Source organism: Eleutherodactylus coqui, chromosome 9, assembly GCF_035609145.1.
Source record: "Eleutherodactylus coqui strain aEleCoq1 chromosome 9, aEleCoq1.hap1, whole genome shotgun sequence".
Lineage (NCBI taxonomy): Eukaryota > Metazoa > Chordata > Amphibia > Anura > Eleutherodactylidae > Eleutherodactylus > Eleutherodactylus coqui.
The window spans coordinates 124,343,643-124,367,072 of NC_089845.1; the positions used below are offsets into that span (position 1 = coordinate 124,343,643).

The window sequence follows — 23,430 nt, forward strand, 5'->3', positions numbered from 1 at the left end:
TTTTGCACAGTACCATTGACCCCACCTAGAAACCTACGATTTTCTAATATTGAACACAGCACCGCCACAGTGTCTTGGGACCATTCTCATAAGAATGTACATGGATATCGTATTATATATGTGAAGACCGGGGGTGTTGACATCAAAGATGTAAGTCGATTCTAGCCTCAGCATAAGAGATAATACATATTCTATGTTCTTCTCTCTTAGTCTAACAGCCACTAATGCTTCACCAGCTACCCTAATACTCTAATGTATTCTAAGTCCCTCTAGTAATACCTTTCACTGCTGTCTTTCCTTATAATGACATATTACCCATGCTGTATGCCATTTTTCTAAGTGAGCCAATTAAGAAATAAATTAATAATCAATTTACATATTACTATCAATGATTATGATCCCCCGCGTTGTCCTTTACACACTTGACCCCCCGCAGCCAATCACAGACTACAGAGTTCAGATAGGTTGAAATATTATCGCTAGGGGCCAGGAGACCGACGGGGTAGCAGGCAGACCTGTCAGTGGAGGGTGAGAAGATGCAGAAAGTATCTTTTTATTTCTTTGGGTCCCAATCCACAGCAGAAAATCGGTACCAAAATGAGTAGATTTGCTGCTGTGGAATTCCTTGCAGATTTGCTGCCGTATGGTTTTTTTTTTTAGCAGAAAATCTGCTCCATGTGAGTAACCGCATGTCACATCTTCATACGGATTTGGGTTTTTAATGTTTGGACTAAAGCTGATTTTACTCCAAGTCTGGTGCTGGATTTGCATTGGTTTTGCTGTACGTAGCCAGAGTCCCGGATGTTTTTGTGCAGACTGGATGAGTAGGGCGGTGAGCTGGGTGTCTGAGCTTTTGTATTGCATCAGTTACTAATAAACACTCATTTTGTTATTGAGCGTTTATTGGACTTTGTATGCACTTATCAGTGTGCTGGAGTGCAGTATTCAGTCAGGGTGGAGATCTGTAATGTCACCAATGGGAGCCATGCTAATATTTACCCTCATTGGTTACAATGGTCAACTTTACAATTCTTAATTACTGTTTTTTTTCTCTTCAGTTTTGCTTCTATGCTTGTCCAACCTTTGTGTATTTTACTAACCGTTGTTCTCCTGATATTCCATTTTCTATGTATTTTCTTTACTAGTCTCTCCTAACCCGGCCAATCTTTCTGCTGTCAGAAGGCCCTTCCATCATATTGCGTTAAATACACCAGGTATCGACAATCTGTAAACTATTAGTGACAATGCGTAGACTTTCTGAGCTTTAGATTATATAAATCTATGTATTTGACAGGTGGAAGTTGGAAACGTGGCAACCTACAACTTAAAGGCGCTATCCTCCTTGACAGAATACACAGTGGCCATCTTCTCTCTTTTTGATGAAGGCCAATCTGAGCCTCTCACTGGCACTTTTACCACAAGTAAGTCTCAAATAGTAGAGGTGACTAGACCTGAATTTCCTAAAATGTGCCAGATAAAAGGGGAAAAGGCAAAACAGACAGCTTCTGCAGTATCCAAGAAAAAGAGGGAGTAGAGTGGGCTAACTTATATTGACACTGTGGATAGAAGAATTAACTTGCGTGTAAAGACAGGATAAGGTGCTACCTGTTCACTAATCGCCAACCGTGTGGAACCGGGCATGGTAATTAGGCTGGAGGAAAATATTGAAAATCATGGGCTTTAGGGCTCCTGCTCACAGCTGGATATTTTCTGCGGAATCTGTGGTCGGCGTCTGCACCATGGATCCGCAGCAAATGATACTCATAGCATGCTATGCAAAATCGATTGTCATTTTTTCGCGCGTACGACTTCCATTGAAGTAAATGGAAGCCGTCCGATCCGGGGGCCTTCTGCAATGACATTGCGAAAAGGTCATGGATTCTGCGTCATTGCCTAGCAATGATGCGGGAGGAGCAGGAGCTCAAAGAAAAAATTTGTACTGTGCATGCCCGACGGCTTGCCATGTGAACTATCCGCAGTAAAGATAAAAACTAAAGAAAGCAGGTACGCACGGACGCCGCTGCTGCCAGGGCCGGATTCCACTGCGGGATTCCACATGCGGAAGAGAATAAGGGAATTTAACACTTGCTCCATACTTTAAAGCTGGTCTTAGCAGTATATCAACCTGTGATGTGCTTATTTATGCCCCGCTTTTAAAATAAAAGTAATATAAAAAGCACTCAACTCCTGTAAATGGGCTTTCCCATTAAAGACATTGATAAATGTTTGATTGCTGCGGTACTGACTACTGGAACCCTCAGCAATCCCGAGATTGACACATCTGAAGGCCCCTTTATTGCTGCTTCATTCACTTCTATGGGAGTGTCACAGATTTATACTCTCAACAATCTCTCTCAGTCCTATAGAAGCGAATGGAGCGGTGGTCGAGCATGCGCATCATTCACATGGGGCATTCAGGTACAACAGTCTCAGGAACGCTGGGTGTCCTAATGGTTGGACATCGAGCGATCAGGCATTTATTTTCTATTCTGTGGATAGGAAATACATGTCTTTTATGGGAAAACCCCTTTTAATGAAGAAAACAAGCACTATATGCCTTGGATGAGAGGGTGTGGTGAAACAATTAATCCTTCCAGGAGAAGAAATTAATAATCCAGGAAAACCCCAGGATTTCAACATTCTGGGAAAGCAGGCAAGAGTCAAATTTGGCTTGCCGATACTTTAAGGGGTTTTTTGGTTCTTCTTAAAACTTAGTGGCCAGAAGGGTCCATTGACAGTAAGCTGATCACAAAATGTTCTTCTGCTGGGATCTCCAGCGATCAGCAGTCTCAATCTGTTGAGAAACACAGTGTAAGCCTGGGTTCCCACACAGCGGAATCCCGGCAGAAATCTCGCGGTTTGGCCGCAGCAAAAAAACGTGAGATTTCCGCCAGGAGAAGTGCTGCTTCAAAACCCGCGGCACTTAGCCGCGGGTTTTGAAGCGGCCCGGCTGCTCGCTCTTCCGCTGCGGCCGGCGCTCCCATAGAAGAGAGCGCGACCGCAGCGGGGGAAGAAAAAGAATGAGCATGCTGCGGACGGCTACTCCGCGCCGCTGTGCCGGCTTTGCCGTCCCCTGTGGACGAGATTTCTGAGAAATCTCGTCCACATGGCTGACTAATCCCGGGATTAGCGGCCGCAGGCGGATTTGCCGCGCCGCGGCAAATCCGCCTCATGTGAGCCCAGCCTAAGTATTCTAATTCCCTGCAGCACCACCACAGGGGAAATAAAGTATTGCAGTGTGTTCATTCATATCAGTGGGAGGTCTCTGTAGTACAGGGCAAGACTGGTCCTCCTGAGCGGGAGGTAATCTTTGTAGAAGCTCTCAACTTTGGTCAAGAGATGAGAACCTGAATAGGAGACTTCCTCCTCTATGATCTGCACTCCATTTTCTGATATGCTACTAATGTATTGTGCTATTATACAATTATATACAGTATATATACATTTCTTCCCATGAATACATTGTCATTTCCGCACACAGAGCCGGTCCCCTCTCCTCGCAGTCTGCATGTCAGAGATGTAACCACACACAGTTGCAGAGCTTACTGGATACGATTTGCTCCAGATATTAACATGTACAAACTGACTTGGACGCCTCGCAGCGGTGGTGACACTCAGGAGGTAAACTTCCTCTCTACTCGGCAATGTTAGATTTTGGATTTTGTTTTGAGAGGACCTTCAGTCGATGGTAACAGTGTACACGCACATATGTATGTATTCCAGGAAAGATCTATTTTATCTCCTCTTTCTTCCCATCCAATGTTAGTGCTTATTCATTGAACAATCACTGCATTAAGAACAACTGGTTCCTGACATCATATGATCAGTAAAGCAGGACCACGTGGTGGGTATATCATGATCTGCTTTCAGAAAATGCGCCCATCTCTCCTTTGCACAGCAGAGGCAACATTTGGCAGTAAACATGGTGACTTGAATAACTTTGGCAGCGGGAAGATCATTGGTACCTGGTGATGTGGCGGCAGTATTTCTGAAACAGTCGCAATTTTTGGCTTTTCCTTAACAATAGAATTAAGTGTACCAAGACTAGTTGTACAATGGTCAGATATCCAACAGAAGATCATACGGTGGCAGGCCACGTGTGGTTGATCCTTAAGGCATAGCTTGTATCTCAGTAACTACGTGCCATAATGAACCAAGGGAGCCAGCAGTACAGCAGTAGGAAAATTTGCCGAATGTCTACAATGATCATGCGGCGTATGTTGCATCAACTGTGGTTCAATAGCCGAAGACCAACAAACGGGCCCCACATCATCACCAACAATGCCTCACATGGGCCCAGTAAGAAGTCAGTGGACCTTAGAGACAAGGCAGAAGGTCATCTGGAGTGATGAGTCCCATTTACTTCCGAATCATATAGATGGCCTGGTACACATCTAACATAAACATCATGAAGTCTTATCTCATAGGTCCACCATTGGGGTTTTACAGGCTGGTGGTGACAGTGTTATGGTTTGGGAAGCGTTTTTCCTAGCATGACGTAGGTCCATTGAATGTTGGTCACTAAAGGGACTGGTTAGCTGACCATTTGCACCCGTATTTTCAAGAAGTCATCGCCAACCACAGTGCCTTCTTTCAACAGGACAACAGTCCCGGTCATCTGAAAGCAATGATCACTGAAAAAGGTGGACCAACCTGTTGTTAAGTAGGTGTTCCTAATGCAGTGATGGTTCAGTATGTATCAAAATATTTCAGAAAAGGCAGATTGTTCCTCTGTTCTGTAACCATTGGGTATTTCTGACCAACTTCAACAGACTTATACAGCTTGAAGAAAGTCTTTTAGACTAGCAAATTGGTGTTCACTTGCTTTTAATTTTTTTCATTGATTTTTAATTTTACTGTTCCTAATAGTCAAAACATATAAAACATTTTTACATTTTTTAACCAAAGCTATTTCATTATTTTTCTTAGGCCCTTGTGCAGGGAGATGTCACCTCCTATCTTATGGATGGTCTTACTCCGAGCACAGAATATGAAGTTTCCTTGTCCGCCATCTTTGCTGATGAAACCGAAAGTGATTCCCTATCAGCTTTAGCTACAACTTGTAAGAAATCTCTTCTCCTAGATTTGGAAAATAAGCCTATAAGCATTTCCCTAATGTATTTTTTTTTACAACAGTGGAAAGTTAGGAAAGTCATAATGTAGAAGTAAGGCAGCTCGTGCAAACAAAAGTCACAAATTGTATTCCTGTCAGATATAGGCTAGTGGCACACAGCCGTAGCTTTGTGCTATGTCCTGTCCGTGTAATTACATAGGTAGGAAATGCCTTTATTATAGATAATGAGGCTATACATGAACATTTTTTCCAATGGACCCATGGAACCTGTGAAAAAACGTATGGTATGTCCTATTTCTATCTGTATGATGGACAAGAAATAAGACATAATGCCTGTGAATGTGCATTGTCTATGTATATTGGACAGCAGATGGAAGGGTTTCCATGTGCTATCCGCTGCAAGCTGCGCCCAAATCACAGTTTCGGTCTTGTTTTATTGTATTATTAGTAGATTTTGGCCTGCTGATAGATTTCCAGTCTTTATTATTATAATCAGGGTTGGAACAAGATCTGTGGAGTCCCAAGGCAGGAGCTGTTGGGATTTGTAGTTTTGCAACACTAGGAGAGTCCTAAGTTGGAGGTCACTGGGCTAAAGTGTCCATTGACTTAAAGGTATTCATAAATTATAATGCTGTAATATTGTGTTAGTGCCCAAATAATATAACAAAGCAATGCCTACAGGGTTTTGGCAGTCCTACAAAATTGACAGCCTATCTTTAGGCTGTCAATTTTGTAGGACTGCCGAAACCCTGTAGGCATTGCTTGGTTATATTATTATTATAAGTCATCAATATCAGATCAGTGGGAGTTTGTCTCTCGGCACCCCCGCTGGTGGGCTGATTGAAATGGCTTTGGGCTTCCCTTCATTGTTTACCAGGCACAATGCCTTAAGGCCCTTTTAGACGGGAAGAGTGTTGGGCAAACGATGTCCGCCACTTATCCCTGCACATACTCGCTCTCGTGCTGCTGCATAGATGCTAGTATCGCTGGCTCCTAGCGGAGAGGCTGGAGGAAATTTCTCTCCACTCGCTCCCCCGCCCCTCTCCATTGACATAACACAGCGGCCGTTCAGTACTGAACGGACGCTATTTAGACTGAACGCTGAGCGATCAGCTCATCGTCCATTGTTTATGCTGCATAAACAATGGACAATGAGCTGATCGTTCAGTGTAAATAGCGGCCGTTTATTACTGAATGGCCACTGTGTTATGTCAATGGAGAGGGGCGGGGGAGCGAGAGGAGAGAAATCTCCTGCTGGCCGCTCTGTGAGTGAGCCAGCGATACTAGCTCCTGTGCAGCAGGACATCCGTCCCATGTAAACCCAGCTTCAGGGTGCTTTTAGACTTGAGGTTTCTGATTTGCATGGGCGAAAAAGTGGGTAATGTCATCACCAGCTTGTTCGCTCTTATGCAGCCCACTTAGACAGGCAGATTCATCATTGACTCATTCAACGAGAATTGTTTAGTATCATTCAGCGTTTCACATCCGCTATGTGAAACACTGAATGATCAATATTTAAACTGAACGAGAAGTGAACAGGCCAATGATAATTTGTATGCCGGCATAAAATGCACGAGGGGCGAGAAGTGAACAATTCTCGTTTGTCATTCAGTCGTTGGCTCGCGTTTAGACTGAACACTTCTGCTCGCTTGACATTTTTTTGAATGGTAATTGTTCCATCCAAAACCACCCTTACTTTTAGTACTGGCTATACCTGGCATTGCAGCACACTCTCATTGACTTCAATGGGACTGAGCTGCCCAGCGAGCGTTGTATCTCCTTCAATCAAGTGATCGGCAGTAGTGCAAGGAGTTGGACTCCCACAGATCAGAGGTTGATGACATGTCCCAAAGATAGGTCATTAGTTTTGTAGGACTAGTGAACCCTTTTAATAACCATACCATATTTTACTCACATAATAACCTATAATATCATACAGTAAAGAAGTAATGACGGCATACAGTACCAAAATAACTACTTATATTTAGGCCATAATGGTGGTAGGGTGATGGATGTACTTTGGGAATCCTGCCCAATAGGTAGCAGCTTTCCTGTCATGGCTGATATTTTACTGGAGTCAGTTAGTTTATAGTGTAACATCTTGTGTAACTTAATTCTTATAATCTAGTTAACATGTATAGAAATCTTTATTGTATGTTACCAATGCTTCTACTTTCAGTGACAAGAACTACAACTGCTCCAACTACAGCAAGACCTACCACAGCAGGTATGTGAAATAATGCGTTTGATGTTTATTACGTTCATTGTTCTACAAATGCAGCAAACTTTAACTTGATTGTGATAACTTTCTGTGACAAGTTATCTTAGGCCATTGAAAAAACTATTGTACTCTTATCTTAACACAACAACACCCATTGTATAGCAACTAAGAGTGTGAACAAACTGTGGCACAGAAAGTTATCAAAATGCATTAAAAGTCTTGTTAAACTCTGATCTGGTAAGTCTGTAAGTTCGGCTATTTTTGTGACAGGAAATCATATGTTTTAACATTTTATTCCAATGTTAACAAGCAGATAGGGCTGTATATATTAAGCCCCATTTACATGGGACAAATGTTAGGCAAACAATGCCCAACACTCGTCCACGCATGTACTCGCTCCCATGCTGCTGCTGCACAGGAGCGAATATCGTTGGCTCGCAGCGGGGCTGCTGGAGGAGATTTCTTTCCTCACTCTCCCCCGTCCCTCTCCATTCACTTAACGCAGCTGCTGTTTACACTGAATACTCATCATTCAGCTCATCATCCATAGTTGTCCACAGCCGCTGTTTTAAGTGAATGGAGAGGGGTGGGGGAGAGTGAAGAGTGAAATCTCCTCCAGCAGCCCCGCTGCGAGTGAAATCTCCTTCCGTCCCAGCCCCCGCTGGCTGCTCTGTCAGGCTGGGGTCACACGGTACAGAATGTCAGCGGAATTCTCGCAGAAGGGCCGCAACGAAAAACTGTGAGCATTCCGCTAGAAAAGCACAGCTTCGAAACCCGCAGCCTTTAGCCAAGGGTTCTGGAGGGTTCTCGCCATCGGCATTGGCGAGGAGAGAGGCCGCTGCAGAAAAGAGAAAAGAATTGACATGCTGCAGAATTGTCAGTTTTCGTGCGGCAACGGGTTGGCCACAGCATGTGGACGAGATTTTTGCAAAATCTCGTCCACTTTGCTGGCTAATCCCGGGACTAGGAGCCGCAGGGAAATTCTGCTTCAATTCTGCTCTGTGTGAATCCAGCCTCAGAGAGCCAGCGATACTCGCTCCTGTGTCCTGTGGGACGAGTGTCAGGCATCGTTTGTCCGACATTTGTCCTGTGTAAATGAGGCTTAACATAGACAAGCAATCACTTTACATATTAGAAGGCAGAATTGGTATAGTTACTCCATCTTCACAAACAGTGAAAATACTGCAGAATTTCTACTGCCACAATCACAGATTTCTAAAATCCGTATCACATGGGGTGGATTTCAACCCTTGAAATGCAAGCGTTAAATCCTGCAGTAGATCCGTTTCCTAAAACCATGGCCAAATACGCACCATTTGGGTTTGCTTTCAGCCGCTTTATGGTGTGATTTTATGGTGTGATTGCTGCGATTACACTGTCTGTGGAGGTACCCAAAACGGTTTATACAGTCTTTTGTTGATGAAGCGTAATCATTGTATAGTGAAAAGTTATGTAAGTTTCTAATGTACTTTATTTAGCAATTCCTCACAATTTTTTAAATCCCTTCTTGCTGTCAGTGAATAAAAACATTGTTAAATTCAGAAACTTAACAAATGTGCAGACGTTATATTTATCTCAGATGGAGGTTTGTTTTCATTGAGCCTAAATAATCCTTTGTGAGCTACTTCATCAGTAGCACAAACCTGTCCTGATAGTTTGTTACGGTGTTTCAGTAGAACCCTGGTTATCAACATACCAGAATTATACAGCATATGTTAAAGAAAACCTGTTATTGGGTTCAAGCTTGTGTATATTGTGCTCCCTATATACATTATACACAAGCAAGGAGATAGCTATCAGTTTTCATGCTGTGGGTTGGGAGGGCACAGAGCGGACCGCTTCTTTGACTCAAGAGCTCCATTCCCTAGGAAAACAGGCAAACTTTAAGGTGTGTTTATTCTGAAATGCTGCAGTGTTTAGGAGTAACACTTATATGGGTCCACTGTGCATATCTGTCTCAGGTGCATTCAGACGACTGTATATCAGCTAGGTTTTCACGTCCAGCTGATATACGGCGTCTCTCTCTGCACGGGGAGGAGGCTGGAAGAGCCAGGAGCAGTGCTCTGAGCTCCCGCCCCCTCTCTGCCTCCTCTCCACCCCCCCTGCGCTACTTTCAATGAGGAAAGGCGGGACGGGGGCAGAGCTAATTCCCGGAACTAAGCCCCGCCCCGTTCTGCCTCCTCTAATTGCAAATAGTGCAGAGAGGCGGAGAGGAGGTGGGGAGGAGGCAGAGAGGGGGTGGGAGCTCAGAGCACTATCCTGGCTCTTCCAGCCTCCTACCCCTGCAGAGAGAGACGCCGTATATCGGCTGGGCGTGAAAACCCAACCAATATACAGTCGTCTGAATGCACCCTCAGGCTCATGCTGCCTGTGGTTTAGGGAACCTAATCATAGGTGTAGCTTTGCTATAACTTAATAGTCTTCATCTACAGTTGCAATCAAAATCATTCTAATTAAGACATTTAAACCACACTCTTGGCTTAGCCATATTTCTAACATGCAGTCAAATGTCATAGTCACCAAAGCCCTAAGCAGAGCAGGTATTTGATGTGTTTTATCTCAAGCACACCTGATACAACTAATGAGGCCCTTGATTAGTTGCATCACGTGTGCTTGAGACAACACCTGATTTAAAACTGTGTGCCCTTCTGAGGGATTCTATTCAGGGGGTTGAATAATTCTAAGGCTGAGTTCATACTTGCCATTTTCGTGAAGTTCTGAACTGCAGCAAAAAAAACTGCATTAAAAAATGCGGTGTGCATAAATCGCATGCGTTTTTTGGTTGCCTTTTTTTTACTGCAGTTCAGAAACACGATAAAAATGCCAAGTGTAGATGCTGTCTACAATTGCAACAGACATTAAAAGTGGTATTTTATGTTGAATTTGAAGGGACCATTTGTGATGTTAGTTATGTTGAGCTACACCTATTGCCAAAAAATAATCAAGCACCTAAAAGTAGTTGTTGGAATCAAATGAAACTTCTTCTATGTGAGTGTAATATTGATATAAGTGATTACAATATCAGAGCAAAAGGAGACTTTATTGTGGAAAACTGAACACTTGAAGGGAGGCTCTAGTACCCTGTTGTACCGCCTGTAGCTTGGATACAAGATGTGATTCAGGCGGGCATGGAGGCTCTAGTACCCTGTTGTACCGCCTCTAACTTGGGTACAAGATGAAATACAGGCGGGCATAGAGGCTGTAGTACCCTGTTGTACTGCCTGTAGCTTGGATACAAGATGTGATACAGGCAGGCATCGAGGCTCTAGTACCCTGTTGTACCGCCGGTAGCTTGGATACAAGATGTGATCCAGGCGGGCATGGAGGCTCTCGTACCATGTTGTACTGCCTGTAGCTTAGATACAAGATGTGATACAGACAGGCATGGAGGCTCTAGTAACCTGTTGTACCACCTCTAGCTTGGATACAAGTTGTGATACAGGCAGGCATGGAGGCTCTAGTACCCTGTTGTACCACCTGTAGCTTGAATACAAGATGTGATACAGGCGGGCATGGAGGCTCTAGTACCCTGTTGTACTGCCTCTAACTTGGATACAAGATGTGATACAGACGGGCATGGAGGCTGTAGTACCCTGTTGTACTGCCTGTAGCTTGGATACAAGATGTGATACAGGCAGGCATGGAGGCTCTAGTACCCTGTTGTACTGCCGGTAGCTTGGATACAAGATGTGATCCAGGCTGGCATGGAGGCTCTAGTACCCTGTTGTACTGCCTGTAGCTTGGATACAAGATGTGATACAGGCAGGCATGGAGGCTCTAGTACCCTGTTGTACCGCCTGTAGCTTGGATACAAGATGTGATCCAGGCGGGCATGGAGGTGTCAGGACAGTGTCCGGGATATGGGGTTCCCTGAGATATCCCGCAACCCCTGTCCCTGCCTACTTGCCCCCCTGGGCTAACCCCCAGGGCGACAACTGGGCGACGGTCCCTACCCTCGCTAGGGAAGCGGGACACGGGAGACAAACAGACACTGAGACAAACAACGGTAGAATGGTCAGACAATCCGGGTAGGCAACAAGAGGGTACGCAGTACGGAGGGGTCAGGCAAAAACGTAGTCAGGTCCAAAAGCAGGTGTCAGAAAAGCCGAGGTCACAGAGCAGTCAGGATAAACGCGGGTGCAGCTGGAAAACCAAACTAACACTGGCAACGCCTGAAAGGAAAACACACCTATTTAAATGCTGTCAGCGCTCCCGCCCCAGAAGCTGATTGGGGCGGGGAGCCTGACAGCAGCAGGGCTAATCAGGGCGGTGCTGGGGGCACGCCCCCAGTCTAGCTGCACAGACAGTTACTAGGGAAGCCAGCCTGGTAGTCAAGCGACTAGAAGCACCAGCTGCCTCCCTAGCAAGCCGGCGGCGACCAGTCTTACAGCGGCCCGGGGAGATCACAAGAACCGGGGTACCTCTGCGCCGCGCTCCTGTACCCCGGGTGGCCGGACCGGTGGTGCGGGCACGGAGGCCCCGAGAGTTGCCGGTTCTGACAGTACCCCCCCTTCTACGGGGGGACACCGGACCCCCATGGCCAGGTGCGGGCTTAAGCGGGAAAGCCCTGTGGAATGCCTGGACTAGGCGTGGCGCATGAACGTCCCTGGCAGGGACCCACGTCCTATCCTCAGGGCCAAATCCTCTCCAGTGGACCAGGTACTGCAGCACCCCTCTAACCCGTCGGGCATCCACCAGCCTTTCTACTTCATACTCCAGTTCCCCCTGTACCAGAGAAGGAGGAGGCGGGTTCTGGGTGGGTAGAACTGGAGTCACATACTTCTTAAGTAAGCTTTTGTGAAAAACCTTGTGGACCTTCCAGGGGTCAGGAAGTGCCAACTTATATGACACCGGGTTGATAACCTGAGAAACAGTAAATGGGCCAATGAACCGAGGAGCAAGTTTCAGGGAGGGAACCTTGAGTCTCAGATTCTTGGACGACAACAAAACCTGCTCCCCGACTACAAAAGGTGCAGAGATGGTACATCTTTTATTTGCGTATTTACGCAGTTTCTCTTGGGAACCCTGAAGGTTCTTACGAACCTGGGCCCAAACTGTGCACAGTTCCTCAGAGGATATGTCGGCGGCCGGATTGTTCGAGACCACAGGAGTGGAAAGCGAGAACCGGGGATGAAACCCATAGTTACAAAAAAAAGGTGACAATTGGGTCGACGAGTTAACATGGTTGTTGATAGCAAATTCGGCGAGAGGTAAGTAGTTGGCCCACTGATACTGGTTATCAGAGACAAACAGTCGCAGATACTGGATAAGTTCTTGGTTCATTCGTTCCGTTTGTCCGTTACTCTCGGGATGGAAAGCGGAGGAGAAGGACAAATTTACGTTTAGATTTTTACAGAAGGCTCGCCAGAAGCGAGCGACGAACTGAACCCCTCTATCTGACACAATGTCCTCGGGGATCCCATGTAACCGAACAATCTCCTTGATGAACATTTCAGACAGAAGTTTGGCGTTAGGCAACTTGCAAAGCGGAACAAAATGTGACATTTTAGAGAAACGGTCTACTATTACCCAGATGACCGTATTCCCCAGCGAGGATGGCAGATCAGTAATAAAATCCATGGACAAATGGGACCATGGCCTGGACGGAATGGGCAAGGGAAGAAGAGGACCCTCAGGACGTCTCCTGAGATTCTTCCCCCTTGCGCAAACCGGGCACGCGGACACAAATACCCGTACCTCCTTGGCCATGTGCGGCCACCAATAGAGTCTGGACACTAATTCCAGCGTACCCCTGATGCCGGGGTGTCCAGCTAGGACTGAAGCATGTGTCTCCTCTAACACTTTCAATCTCAGTGACAACGGGACAAATAATTTGCCTTCCGGAAGGGCTTCAGGAGCAGATTGTTGAGCGGCGTGAATGAGAGGTGAAAGGTCGGAGGAGACAGCAGCGAGGACCACCCCAGGGGAGAGAATGCTCTCAGGCTCCGGCTCGGCGGGTTCCGGAGAACCAAAACTCCTAGACAGGGCATCCGCCTTGACATTCTTAGAACCGGGTCTATAGGTAACCACAAAATTGAAACGAGAGAAGAACAAGGCCCAGCGGGCTTGCCGAGCATTTAACCTCTTAGCGGAATCTAGATAGGTGAGGTTTTTATGGTCTGTGAGTACCGTGATCTGGTGATGGGCTCCTTCCAAAAAATGCCTCCACTCTTCGAAAGCCCACTTAATCGCCAGCAATTCCCGGTTGCCTATATCATAGTTCCGTTCGGTGGAAGAAAACTTCCTAGAAAAATAGGCACACGGTCTAAGGTTGGTGAGAGTGGAGGGACCTTGGGACAGTACCGCTCCCACACCAAACTCAGAGGCATCTACCTCCACCACAAAAGGGCTGGACAGATCCGGTTGTACTAGGACAGGTGCAGAAGAGAACGCCGCCTTTAGGGTATCGAAGGCCCTCAGAGCCTCAGAAGACCAGGTCCTCACATCTGCCCCCTTTCTGGTGAGGTCCGTTAGAGGTTTAGCCACCACGGAGAAGTCTTTAATGAATTTGCGATAGTAGTTGGCGAAGCCGAGGAAGCGTTGAAGGGCTTTCAACGACCCTGGCTGGGCCCACTCCGTGATGGCTTTCACCTTTTCAGGATCCATCTGGAAGTCGCATGGCGTGATGATATACCCCAAAAATGATATCTTTTGTACCCCGAAAACACATTTCTCGAGTTTAGCAAACAGTTTGTTATGTCTGAGTCGAGCTAGTACAGTCTGAACGTGAGTGTGGTGACTCGGCAAGTCGGAGGAAAAAATCAAAATGTCGTCTAGATATACAACCACGAACACCCCCATGATATCCTGAAACACTGAGTTCATGTACCCCTGAAAAATGGCGGGGGCGTTACACAATCCAAAAGGCATAACTAGGTATTCAAAATGCCCGAGGGGCGTATTGAAGGCGGTTTTCCACTCATCCCCCTCCCGAATGCGGATGAGGTTGTATGCTCCCCTGAGATCAAGTTTAGAAAACCATCGGGCACCAGCGACCTGGTTGAGGAGGTCAGGAATGAGTGGAAGAGCATACTGGTTTCGGACTGTGATTTTGTTTAGCTCTCTATAGTCAATACAGGGCCGGAGACCCCCATCCTTCTTCTCAACGAAGAAAAACCCGGCACCCACCGGGGATTCCGAGGGCCGGATGTGCCCCTTGGCCAGGCTGTCCTGGATATAGTCCCTCATGGATTCTCTCTCAGGAACCGTAACGTTATAAATGCGGCCCTTAGGAAGTTTGGCCTCAGGAATCAAGTCTATTTTACAGTCCCATTCCCTATGAGGGGGCAGAGCTTCAGATAATTGTTTGGAGAACACGTCAGAGAACTCGGAGAGGTATTCTGGTAGGGGGGTCCCCTCGCAGGTGGAGATTCCCACCTTCACCGCACAAAGGTGGTTGGCACAGCGGGGACCCCACTTTACCAGTTCCAACGTGTCCCAATTTACTACCGGGTTGTGCTCCCGGAGCCAGGGGAGGCCTAGGACGACGTCCACAGACAAATCTCTCATCACTAGAAAGGTGCAGGTTTCCACGTGTAAGGCTCCTATAGTAAACCTTACTTCAGGGGTAACCAGATTAACCACCCCTGCTTGCAATGGGGTGGAGTCCACTCCTGAAACCAGAATCGGAGTCTCTAAACGTAAAAAAACCCCGGACAGTTGAGCAACGAAATTAAAGTTAACGAAATTCGCCGCAGCCCCAGAATCAACAAAGGCTTGCCCAGTACGGTGGAAAGCATGAAATTCTAGGGTGCACGGCAATAACATTTTGGATAACACAGGGAGTACCTTAGCTCCTAGACAGTCCTCCCGACAACTGCCTAGGAGCGGGAGTTTTCCTGCCGTGGCTTCTTAGTGCAGGTGGCAATGCGGTGACCCGGCTCCCCACAGTAGAAGCAAAGATTCTTCTTCAGGCGATATTCCCGTCGCTGCTTGGGGTTCATGGCTCCCAGTTCCATGGGCTCGGTGGTGGGAAGTGAGAGAGTCAGGTCAGTAGAAGAAGTGGGCGTGGGGAGTGGAGTGGCCCGAGCGGCGTGTCGGCCCCTCAAACGTCGGTCGGCCCGAATAGCAAGCGTCATGGCTTGCTCCAGGGTTCTAGGCTCTGGGTGGGCCACAAGTAGGTCCTTGAGACCCTCAGACAGACCGGTCAAAAATAAGTCTTTTAGGGCGGCATCGTTCCACCCGGATTCCGTACAATGTTGACGGAATTGGGAACAGTAGTCCTCCGCCATTTTACAACCCTGGCGCAGGGCCAGAAGTTTGGAGACTGCGTAGCCCGCCCGGTCGGGTTCGTCATAAATTTGACCCAGGGCGGAAAAAAAGGCGTCAAGGGATAGTCGGGCTGGAGAGCCTGCTGGTAGCGAGAAAGCCCAATTTTGGGGGTCCCCCCTCAGGCGGGTAATTACAATTCCCACTTTCTGGTATTCAGTACCAGAGGAGTGGGGTCGGAGATCAAAGTAGAGCTTGCAGCTCTCTCTAAATGCAAAGAACTGACCTCTCTCTCCAGAGAAGCAGTCCGGCAGCGTGGCTCGGGGTTCTGACATAGTCCCGGGAGCGGAAGGGGGCTGCATGGGACCTGTAGCCGCCACATGTTCCTGTAGCTGCATGCGGGCGGTTAGGTCCTGGACAAGGTTAGTAAGGACCTGGACCTGGTTCGCTAAAGCAGCCACGGCCTCCATCGAGGGATTCAAAGTAGCCGGGCGGATGCACGAGTCTGACCTACCTTCGGCCAGTGTTACTGTCAGGACAGTGTCCGGGATATGGGGTTCCCTGAGATATCCCGCAACCCCTGTCCCTGCCTACTTGCCCCCCTGGGCTAACCCCCAGGGCGACAACTGGGCGACGGTCCCTACCCTCGCTAGGGAAGCGGGACACGGGAGACAAACAGACACTGAGACAAACAACGGTAGAATGGTCAGACAATCCGGGTAGGCAACAAGAGGGTACGCAGTACGGAGGGGTCAGGCAAAAACGTAGTCAGGTCCAAAAGCAGGTGTCAGAAAAGCCGAGGTCACAGAGCAGTCAGGATAAACGCGGGTGCAGCTGGAAAACCAAACTAACACTGGCAACGCCTGAAAGGAAAACACACCTATTTAAATGCTGTCAGCGCTCCCGCCCCAGAAGCTGATTGGGGCGGGGAGCCTGACAGCAGCAGGGCTAATCAGGGCGGTGCTGGGGGCACGCCCCCAGTCTAGCTGCACAGACAGTTACTAGGGAAGCCAGCCTGGTAGTCAAGCGACTAGAAGCACCAGCTGCCTCCCTAGCAAGCCGGCGGCGACCAGTCTTACAGCGGCCCGGGGAGATCACAAGAACCGGGGTACCTCTGCGCCGCGCTCCTGTACCCCGGGTGGCCGGACCGGTGGTGCGGGCACGGAGGCCCCGAGAGTTGCCGGTTCTGACAGGAGGCTCTAGTACCCTGTTGTACTGCCTGTAGCTTGGATACAAGATGTGATACAGGTGGGCATAGAGGCTCTAGTACCCTGTTGTACTGCCTCTAGCTTGGATACAAGATGTGACCCAGGCGGGCATGGAGGCTCTAGTACCCTGTTGTACTGCCTCTAGCTTGGATACAAGATGTGATACGGACTGGTATGGAGGCTCTGGTACCCTGTTGTACCGCCTCTAGCTTGGATACAAGATGTGATATGGGTAAGCATGGAGGCTCTATTACCCTGTTGTACTGCCTCTGGCTTGGCTACAAGATGTGATACAGACGGGCACGGAAGCATACAGGTTCTGTTTGGTCTCCTGAAGTATATCAGTCTACATTTGCTGTAGCTTCTAGATTGTACAAACTCGTAGGCTGTCAAAGTTGGCTCCCAGATGGCCCCATATATGTTCTATTGGCAATAAATCTGGTGACCGGGCAGCCACAGAAGTGTGGCAATGTTGTGGAGTCTCCTGTGACCCCCTTGTGTGTGCGGCTGAGCATTATCCTGCTGGGAAATGCGTCTTGGAAGCCGTTATGAGAGGAACACATGTGGCTGCAAGATGTACTGAGCATATTGCTGAGCTGTCATTGTCCCTCGTACCACTACTAGTGGCGACCGACTGTCGAATGTGATGGCCCCTCAGACCATCACACCCGCAGTGGCAGCAGTGTGTCGCTCCACATCAAAGGCAGGATTGAGGCACTCACCCATAAGTCTCCAGACACGGACACTACCATCGTCAGTGCCCAAACTAAACTTGGATTTGTCGCTGACGTCAACACAGTTCTATTCCATAGCAGTTCAGTTTCATTGTTTATGACACCACTGCAAATGGAGGCAACAGTGGGTGGCTATCAAAGGCAGTATATGTAATGGGCACCATGAGAACACAAGCACCTGGAAATGGTTCAGTCGGCCCCAGGGCCTGTAACGATGGTGCCATCTGTATGTGGATGGCGGACAACCAAACAGTTGGAGCTGCTCATGCTTGTTGGATGACCAGACGATCCTCACTACTGGTGGTCTGTTGAGAGTATCCTGAGCTAAGTTGCCTTGTGTGCAACTGGTCCATTGGTCACACCTCCAAACAGTCTGGTCAGAACGGCCCAGGTGGTCGTCATTTTGTCGATACGACCATCCAGCTTCTCACATTACAATAATGCGCCCCTCTCAGACTCTGGTAACGGGGTGACATCTTTTCTCTGCGTCGTAGAGGCGTGTAGTAGTCAACAAGTGGAAGACGAGGCCACTACACATGAGGAACCTCCGAGAGCCTTTTATAGGGGGAACCACTGTGAGGGCCTCAGGTGACAAGACCGTTCATCTCATCACACCACAACTCTAATTATTGGCATATCTGCCTGAAATGTAACTGCATGCCAAGTAGCAAAACAACAAACAATTTCTTCTAGGCGTTGTTTTTTTTTTACAAAGAGTGTATTTAAATTGTTCTTGTTTGATTGTTTTGTTTTTTTTTGCAAACAGCTTAAGGTTTGTAAATTTGGCAAATAAACCCAACTTGCATTGTGAGTTTTGTTGGCAACTGTACATTGCTATAGTGTGTATAGAATATAATATACTGTATTGTTATTGCAGTGAACCGCATAGGTGTCAGAAACCTTTACATCGATGATGAAACCACATCCAGCCTACGTGTTTCATGGCAAATGACAGATGCCAACATTCGCCAGTATATTGTATCCTACATTACTGCATATGGAGATCAGGAAGAAGAGGTAAGATGTGTAAAGTACACACTACATATATGTAACCAGAGTTGTAGCTAGGATTTCTTTAACAAAGGGTCGAGATTCAGTGTGTTGCACTAGCCTTGTATATCAATACCCTGACAAAGGCAGAGTGGCCTGTTGGCTCCACTTGGCACAACGCTATCTACAATACTGGGTGTAACTCCTCTTTTTATTTTCCTAGGCCAGTAGTCTTGAACCTGTAGCTCTCCAGCTGTTGCAAAACTACTACTTCTATCATGCTTGCAGTTAGTGATGAGCGAACATTTGAAAAGTTAGGTTTGGATGGTTCGCCAAACTTTTGTGCAAAATGTGTTTTGGTCTGAATTAGTTTGAACTTGGACGTGCACCAAAATCCCTAAAACTGGTGTAACTTGAACGAAAATTTGGGGGGCTCAAGGGTCCGCTAGGGTTAAATTGTAAGGGGGAGCTGGTCTTTTAGCACAGAGCCTCATGTTGTGTATCCTGCAAAAGTTCATCAAACATATTGCGCTTATGGCAAAGGCTGTGTTGGGATTGGTTAAAACTGGTGTATAACACTGAGAGACATAAAAGCTCCATATAACACTCTATGGGCTCTTCCACACGGGCGCTCTCCCCGCGCTGGTTAGGAGCGCACAGAAAGCACTTTTATAGAAACAAATTGTTTCCCATAGAAGCATTCACATGAAGGAATTGTAGCCACTCAAAGCGCTCGCATGTCTGAAAGATAGGACATGAGTGCTATGCCCGCATCTAGCTTCGTGGTGCGCGCAAAGATAGGACATGTCCCATTTTTGGTGCGTGCTTTCCATAGGCTCCTATGAGCCTTTTCATAGGCATCGGATCGTGTGAACGGGCTATTTCTAGTAGCTTGAATTAACCCTTTCACACTATCTTTACAGCTGTATAGCCACAATCTTTATTTGCAGCTATACAGCACAGGGACCGCGCTCGTATGAAAGAGCCCTAACAGTGTTTGGGACTAGCCCTAAGAGAACTAAAGCAGTAGAACCCTGTTTTGTTCGGCTCTGAACCAAGCTTTTAACAATATTCAATCCAAAACAGGGTTCTACTAGTTTAGTTCGCTCAACACTACTTGGAGTTATAGTTTTACAGCAGCTGGAGATCCACAGGTTAGGGGCCAATCTTCTAGGCTAAGTAAGCCATAGATATGACAACCAATAATGATCCACAGAAAACACAAATGATTATTGATCATTGCTTATGTGCTACTTATAGTGCTGATTTCAGCACTCCTGTCTATACGCTGTTTGGGCATATTGTTGTTTGCCTCTAATATTCCCTATTAGCCAAAGTGAACAGCTTCTACATAAAGTGGTTTCAAGGCAATCATGTATTACATTCATTTGATTGGGCTTCATGTAATACTACTTCTTTCCTGTAGTGGCCACTGTAGGTTAAATGTGTAGTTGCTTGCAGCTTAAGTTCTTAACAGCTGGATCGGCTGATCACTGGAGGTTGCTTGTTGTAGAGATATTGCTCCAACTAACTCTTATGTCAGTAGTGAAAAATATGTGAACACTTGATCAGAGACAAATCCTACCATGTATAGCCAGCTGTAACTAGTGCAAAAACAGTGCCGTATGATATACAGTGTGTCCTGGTATGTTCTATCTTCGTAACATTATCTTTCTTGCCTTCCTTAGAAAGTTGTATCTGGAAGAGAAAATGAAGTCGTACTTCAGTCTTTGCTGGCTGACACTGAATACAAAATATCAGTGACCCCTGTGTATTTCAATGGAGAAGGAAATCCAATCTCGTCATCTGGGAGGACATGTATGTATTAGTATTTAGAGTTATTACATTATTATTATTATCATACATATACAGTATTTATATTAACAGAGGTTATTATAGTCTAGACTGGAGTCACAACCCTACTGGAGACAGTCAACAAGTTTGTCATGAGACAAACTTGTTTAGCTGAGCTACTATAATGAAGGGAACAGTTACTTATCCTGTACTGATCCTGAGTTACATCCTGTATTATACTCCAGAGCTGCACTCAAAATTCTGCTGATGATGACACTGTGTACATAAATTACTTACCCTGTACTGGTCCTGATTTCTATTTTAAAGCCTGCAGAATAGTGAGTGCAGCTCTAGTGTATAATACAGGATGTAACTCAGGATCAGTACAGGATAAGTAATGTATGTACACACAGAGACTCCACCAGCAGAATAGTGAGTGCAGCTCTGGAGTATAATACAGGAGGTAACTCAGGACCAATACAGGATACGTAATGTATGTACACAGTGTCATCATAAGCAGAAAAGTGAGTGCAGCTCTGGGGTATAATACAGGATGTAAATCAGGATCAGTACAGGATAAGTAAGGTATGCACAGATATTACTAACAGGAATATCATTGTCCCAGTTTGTGCCAGTGATGCATAATTGTCTCTGCAGTGGCGTTATCTGCTCCCCGGAATCTGCGTGTTTCCGATGAATGGTACGATAAGCTGAGGATTTCTTGGGACCCAACACCGTCCCCCACGATGGGCTATAGAATTATATACAAGCCTACGAGCGGTAAGCTTTTCATTTTTCCCTCTGAACCTGTTAGTGGTGGAGCGTCCAAGAGGGAACGTTAAATTTATCCTCTTGGATTTGACTAATGCAAAGTGACAGTCGTGTCATTACTTTATCCTTCTGCAATGTTTTCTTGGACAGTGCGACCACATTTTCTTGTCTGTTATATAACGGGAAGGTGCAATTTCCTGAAAAGGAAGAGTTTACCCCCAAAGTGGGTTTGATGTTCACTAAGAAGAAATACCACTGGGAATGAAGAAATGCAAAGTGCAACGTGCTGCCATCGCCGACTTCTGTAACAGAAACCTCTAACCCGGGCCAAGTGTTAGAACCTTGTATTTAATGTCCAAGTTTTCTACCAGGAAATTTACTTTGTGTAAAAAGAAAAAAAAAAATCTCTTTTCAACTCAGGAAACGTTTGGACAGCTCGGCAATGAAGCCGTTCAAATATGTGGCTCACCACAAGTATTTTAATGCTTCCAGATGGCACGGAGGGTAAATGTTCTGAGAGTGATACATAGACTGACAGTCCAGTACAGTAACAGAGAACCGGAGTCATAAATTAAGATAAATGTCCACCTTTTAACACCGTGGCATTTTAAAGGGAACCTTTTAGCACGATTTAACCTCCCAAACCAAGTGTATAGTCAGAGTGTATTAAAAATCGCGTTTCTTAGATACTTAAAGGGGTTGTACCACAACAGATTCACCTGTCCATTGGAAAGTCTGATCGTTGGAGTCTCACTACTGAGACCCCTACTGATCCCTGAGAATGGGGGTCCTGGGTCCCTCTATCCTCACTGTGAACTCGTTGTACCCCCGCAGTGAGAAGATTGAATCCAACAATGGTCATGCATGCGCTGCGCCACAGCATTCATTTTCAATAGGACTGCCAGTGATAGCCGAGTGCTGGTAGTTGGCTATTTCTGTTAGCCCCATTGAAATGAATGGAGCAGCGCTGCGCATATATGACCATCCTGCATTCAATCTGATGTCAACGCTGGTGGGGGTAGTAAGCCCGCAATGATGATAAGTGAACCTTGTCTTGGGGTATCAGTAGTAGGACACCCATTGATCAGAATTTTATCATCTATAACCATGCACCGTATATTTATGGCATGCGTTTCTCAATGGGGTAATGTAGTTCTACATAGATATAAAGTGAAGACTCATCAGTACACTTCACTTTAGTGATGGCCTTAATTTTATTCATCTGGCCAAAAGCCCCAAATCTCCTGTATAGCCATAGAGTTAAATACTGAAATTCAGACTGTCTGCAACCACCACTAGGGGAAGCTCACTGTAGGCATATATTGTAATTGTATGTGTATCTACGTGGTGCCCAACAACCAATGAGTTTGCTGTAATCGTCTATGCTGCTTAAGTGTAGAGGAATTACAATATATGCTCACTGTAGACATTTAAATTGAACTAAATAATACAGTATACAGTGAGCTCCCTCTAGTGGTGGCTGCAGACAGTAAGCATTTTATTTAATTTTGTCAAATGCTTATAACACGGTTGTACAGGAATGAAAAGAACATGGCTGCTTTCTTCCAAAGTCAGCGCTACAACTGTCCACAGGTTGTGTGTGCGACTGCAGCTCAGAACAAAGCTACAGTACCAGACCCAACAGACAGGTGTGTTACTGTTTTTTGTAGAAAACATGTGTTTTTTGGAACATCAGCCGCTTAATATGACATCCTGTCCTTTGGTCAGCACCTGCAGATATGTTTTCTGTGTGTTTTTCGTCTATGGTTCCTAAAATATTAAAATCTCACATTAATATAAAATCTTTGAAATTTGGTTAATTATAACAAACTTATTAAAATTTTGTGAACTTCACTTTATCTGTATTGGATCCTAGAGCGCAGGGACTCACTCATTCGCATCTATAAGTGTGAGCTTTGGAAGAAACCTTTCTAGGAAAAAAATTACTCTGGAAACAAGTTTTATGATATAAAAATATTTGCAGGCCTGAAACTTCCAAGTTTTACATTTCCTTGTGCTTCGAATACACAATCCATATGAATGGTGCATATTGTAGACAGGTCAGAATCGTTTCTAAAATTAGGAGCCTGGTATAAGTTTTCCAAGACTGTCGTATATGTTGGCCCGGATATGTGATAATTCAGGGTTTCTGGACTGCATTTCAGGAGTTGGCCCGGCTGTGGAGACCTTCGTTGGAGATGATGTGAATACCATTCTCATTCCCAACCTTCTCAGTGGAACCGAATACAGCTTAAAGGTCCTAGCATCGTATTCAACTGGATTCAGCGACCCTTTAATTGGAGTGGGAACAACATGTAAGGAAAGGTTTATATTCTACTGCATAAGACCTGCCATGTCCTCATTCAGCGGGTCTGGCGACATTACTTTACAGCCACAGCCTGACACCAATGAGATCTTTCTTTTGTTTAC

The 23,430-nt window shown here is 46.1% G+C and overlaps 1 protein-coding gene across 3 annotated transcripts in view; it reads left to right on the forward strand.

The window, feature by feature from the left end:
* The window catches only part of COL14A1 (collagen type XIV alpha 1 chain), a 175,831-nt gene that overhangs the window by 75,781 nt on the left and 76,620 nt on the right, over positions 1 to 23,430 (forward strand). For all 3 annotated transcript variants that reach the window (XM_066578459.1, XM_066578458.1, XM_066578460.1), the window contains 9 exons: positions 11 to 150; positions 1,295 to 1,421; positions 3,482 to 3,621; positions 4,930 to 5,062; positions 7,254 to 7,301; positions 18,323 to 18,462; positions 20,124 to 20,253; positions 20,887 to 21,009; positions 23,166 to 23,315. In XM_066578459.1, coding sequence (XP_066434556.1) covers positions 11 to 150; positions 1,295 to 1,421; positions 3,482 to 3,621; positions 4,930 to 5,062; positions 7,254 to 7,301; positions 18,323 to 18,462; positions 20,124 to 20,253; positions 20,887 to 21,009; positions 23,166 to 23,315 — 1,131 coding nt within the window. The remainder of the gene's footprint in view (positions 1 to 10; positions 151 to 1,294; positions 1,422 to 3,481; positions 3,622 to 4,929; positions 5,063 to 7,253; positions 7,302 to 18,322; positions 18,463 to 20,123; positions 20,254 to 20,886; positions 21,010 to 23,165; positions 23,316 to 23,430) is intronic.